At 31.0% G+C, this 4,137-nt stretch overlaps 1 protein-coding gene across 1 annotated transcript; it reads right to left on the bottom strand.

Moving 5' to 3' along the window:
- Positions 1 to 106: 106 nt before the first annotated feature.
- LOC116350444 lies at positions 107 to 676 on the bottom strand. Its single transcript, XM_031782239.1, has 2 exons — positions 377 to 676; positions 107 to 306 (listed from the first exon to the last, which is right to left on the bottom strand). Exons 1-2 carry the CDS (start codon positions 642 to 644, stop codon positions 107 to 109), a joined length of 468 nt encoding a protein of 155 aa, XP_031638099.1. The 5' UTR covers positions 645 to 676.
- Between the last annotated feature and the right edge of the window lie 3,461 nt (positions 677 to 4,137).

The raw sequence follows: 4,137 nt of genomic DNA, 5'->3' as shown, positions 1-4,137 counted from the left end.
TTTTCTCTTATTACTTTGAATTTTAACATCTGAGTTTTCTCAGAGTAGATATGTCCTTGAAATATTCATTCAAAAGGTGAGAATGATACTGATATTTTTGGAGTTTTCAAAATTCCATTGATTCATCTGTTCTTACCGTTGGTATGCCTATTACGCCCTTCGTATCCATCTGTTTGCCTATATACAAAATAGCTAAGCCAACCATCTCATCGTCATTATTAAAACAGGCAATTGACATATTTTTATTTAGCAGTGATTTCCAATGAGCTCTACTTTTTTTAATATGAGAATCGTTGATAGTAATACCTATTTGCGATTAAACATTTACAAACATAAGTTCATATATGAAGGGCACTATAAAAAGAGCAATTCATACCCAAAAATCTACATATTGTTTTGTCTTCAAGAAGTTTTTGTCTCAAATTTAATGCCTCTTCAAATCGTTCACTTGGTACGTTTCGAATTTGATATTCAACCACTTCATTGTCATATTTATCTAGGGCGTCAAACGTCGTCCAAACATTAGTCGGATCATAAGAACTTGTGGCAACACCTTTTCCTTTATCTTTTTTTGGTGCTGCTTCAGTTATATTCGACAAAAAAAATCCAATAAATATAACAATGACTAACTTTCTTTTCAACATTTTTATTTCGCAATAAAAGGTCGATATTTGGAAAAAATAATTTTGATTTGAAAAGAAAAATTAATACAAGTCAGTTATAGAACTTACGGATGATTACTGTAGACGAGATACGATTTATATACGAAACATTCAAACATGTAAAGTCATGTATTGAACGCAGATGTTATTTGTTAATTGGAATTATTTCGTTGTAAAAAATATTCCAAAAATGTTGGTAAATATTCGCAAGTTTCATCTATGTAGAAGATGAAAAGAATAAATAATAATACTGCTTATAAAGCTATAATCATGAAAATATTATGCTAGGGGGTAGACATGATTCATTTTATTCACTGTGATTCAAAAGATTCACATTGTTTAGATGACATTTGAAATGTCATTTATGTGTCATACAAGAAATATTTATTGAACAATTAAAAATTTTTGTCTTCGAAAAAATGATTTCTTGACGTTTTTTTTTTAAATGTATTAACTCATTATTTTTTTGTCTATTTCGTGTTTTTCTAGTAAATTCCAAATAAAATCAACCATAATATTTACAATTTGTTGAACGATCATGTTAGTAAAACCAAAAGTGATGCTTATTTGACATTTGAATGATTCATTTGATTCACTGTGATTCACATGATTCAAAGTTTTATAATTCGTGTCTACCCCCTAGACCTTATGCGATGATAAATGACGTCAATATAAAACAAATTTCATTTAAAAAATGTACGTAATTGATGTAAATGTGCGTATATTGATGATACTATTGATTTTCTAGCGACTGCTGTTGTAATTATTCAATGAAAACACGGACGATGACAGTCAAATCATTCGATTACAAATAAAAACGTAGTTTAAAACAACTGTATTGATGATACTGTTCACTGTACATGTAATTTAAATTAATTTCAACATTTTTCAAAATTGTAAGGGGTTCATTTCTAATTTTTTCTCATCTTTTTAATTTTTGGTCCAAATCCCAGGCTTTTTCGATTTTTTTGGTGAAAATCCAATTTTTTTCTTAATTTGTAAAGGGGTCATTTCCAATTCCATTCTTCAGGGGAGGGTAATCAGACCATCCGAACCCTGATCAGAAGCTATGCATATCACCGAATCGAATAAAGAAATACCATGCTATTAACAAAAAAAAATATTTAACACAGAAACGAAATAATACTCCAAAAGATTGTGCTTCCGAAAATGTTGCAAAAAATGTGTTCATTTCGAAACGATCGGAAATCTTCAAATTTCCACAAATTCTTTAGTATTTCCATTTCGTAATTTTTATACATTTATGAATCTTTGACCCATTTTTCTCAATCTTTTAAAACAACATTGCAAATCGGAGAAATTCTTTTGTTTCATTTCATTTTCGGTAAAACGTAAATTCATTACGTAATTCCCTCCCGTTAATTGATTCCATTTTAAGTCGAGCGCAAAAACTGAATATTGAAAAGCGTGCTATGGTACACAGACAAAAATATGAGAAAGTCAATGTGATCTAGAATTCATCGCAATCACGTTTCATACGGGTTGAAAGCGTCAGGGTTTATGCAAATGTTGGCTCTATGACAATTTCAATTTCATTTAGTTTGAAGGAATTTGCGTGCAATACGAACTGATGTGCGTTCCATTTAAACACTTTTACGGGTTTTCTCTGTATGGTAATGATGATGATGATTATTATTATTATTGAGAGAATGGGCTGGTTGCTCCAGTGTCTCTCAATACACACACACTGACTTGTCGATTTGGAGCATTTAGATGCGTATGCATGCGATACAAACACATAAGTCACAACTGCTGTCAAAAATAAATTAAATTTCGAGAGAACACGACGAATTGGCGAAAGGGGGGAAGCAAGAGAGACAGAGAGAAGGGCAAAGAGCAAAAAATGTATATTTTGTGTGTTGCGTATAAAAATGCCAGCTAAGATTTTCTTTTGGCATATTTCATGTCATCTATTTACTTTAAAACTTTATCCTTCTTTTTTCGTATCATTTTTTTTTTCTTTCGGTGTGTGTGTGTGTTTGGGGGTTGTTTTTCAAATTTTCTTCAATTTTCAGTCCTTTGTCTTACCTTTGTATCTTTAATAAGTTTTACGCTTTTCACATTCAAACAACATTGGCCCAACTTTACAAAACTGCACAACATGACAGAAAAAGTGTATATCTGTGTGCATGCGCGTGTTTTTGATTCTCTGCTCATTTTCACAGTGCCACAGTAAAGTAAAACATGCAAAACAAACGAAGGAATACAGAATTGAAGATGACACAAAATCAGACGAAACTTGGGTATTATATCGCATTTATTTGCATAAACTGAAAAGCCTTTAAATTACGTTTGCATTCTTTTGAATTGAAATTTAATCGAATTTCTGACACAAAAATACGCATTTAGATACCGATAGTTTTTTATTTCGTATTTTTTGTAGACAACGGATGATAATTTATTCATTTATTTAATATGAATTTCTCTCTCTATCTATTTATCTTGGAGTTTTCATATAAAAAATCGTTTTTTTGCGCATTTTTCTTTATGCTTATGCATTCACTAATGGTTTACGTTTACATTATTGTGACAGAATTTTAAGCGCATCAAAGAAATATTTTTCCAATGATAAAACTGATACGAACCAAATTCATAAACGCAACGAAGTTGAAAAGCGGGTAAAAACTTTTGCTTCCCTCTGTGGCATATTATACAAAATATGACATGCTTCATTGGGATGTGTCGTTCGTTAAGCTTTCCATTCTGTCTCGCAACGAAATTCCAGTTTAAAAGACCTCACGGTTAACTAAGTATGATAAAAATTGATTGCCATTTTTTTTATTTATTCATGACATAAAATTTATCATCATTTTTGCAAGCATTTCTTGTCCGCTCTTGTCGTTTTGATCAAGTTTTCATTCGGGTGTCGTTTAAACGGTTTCATATGTACTTAAAAAAAGATTTCTAATGGACTTATTTGAGAGCGAAAAAACGACATAATTTTGAAGCGTTTTTGTTTACATTTTTTTGTCACTGCAACGATATTTCTGGTTTATATTTTTTTTGGAGAGAATGCATGTCATATGCCTTTCAGGAGGAAAGCAAAAGATAAATAGAGTCGATAGAAAGTTGGTGAAGAAACTCTGGCAAATATAATCGATAAGTTTTGCAGAATCATACACAACACTGTTTCTGTCCACTCAGTGGAAAAATCTCCGAAATAAGACGAACAAGTGGTTAATTTTCTTTTTGTCATCTTCACAGATTCCATCGATATACCATACTTGAAATATTTTCAATTTAGCACATTCCATTTCAAATGAAAATGCCATAAGTTTATAGAATGCATTCATTTCCGAGGCTGTTGATTTAAATGGGATTTTTGTCTTTTTTGTCCCTCATGCTTGTCAAAAACTCGTTATTTCTTTGAAATGAATTTGTGCAAGAACATTTTTAACATATGAATCGATACAACGGATGTATGCAAGCATTAAAATCTTGCTGGCTTCCATTA

The sequence above is a fragment of the Contarinia nasturtii genome, unplaced genomic scaffold, assembly GCF_009176525.2.
Source record: "Contarinia nasturtii isolate CC-2019 unplaced genomic scaffold, AAFC_CNas_1.1 Cnas_scaffold_4133, whole genome shotgun sequence".
Classification (NCBI taxonomy): Eukaryota; Metazoa; Arthropoda; class Insecta; order Diptera; family Cecidomyiidae; genus Contarinia; species Contarinia nasturtii.
Note: the sequence above shows the minus strand (reverse complement) of the source record. Positions and strands in the feature narration are given on the sequence as shown.

Excerpts from the sequence above, each read along its gene's own strand:
- LOC116350444 (XM_031782239.1), bottom strand. The coding sequence starts at position 644 with ATGTTGAAAAGAAAGTTAGTCATTGTTATATTTATTGGATTTTTTTTG. Across the intron at positions 307-376 it reads AACAATATGTAGATTTTTGG|GTATTACTATCAACGATTCT; the intron begins GTATGAATTGCT and ends AATCGCAAATAG.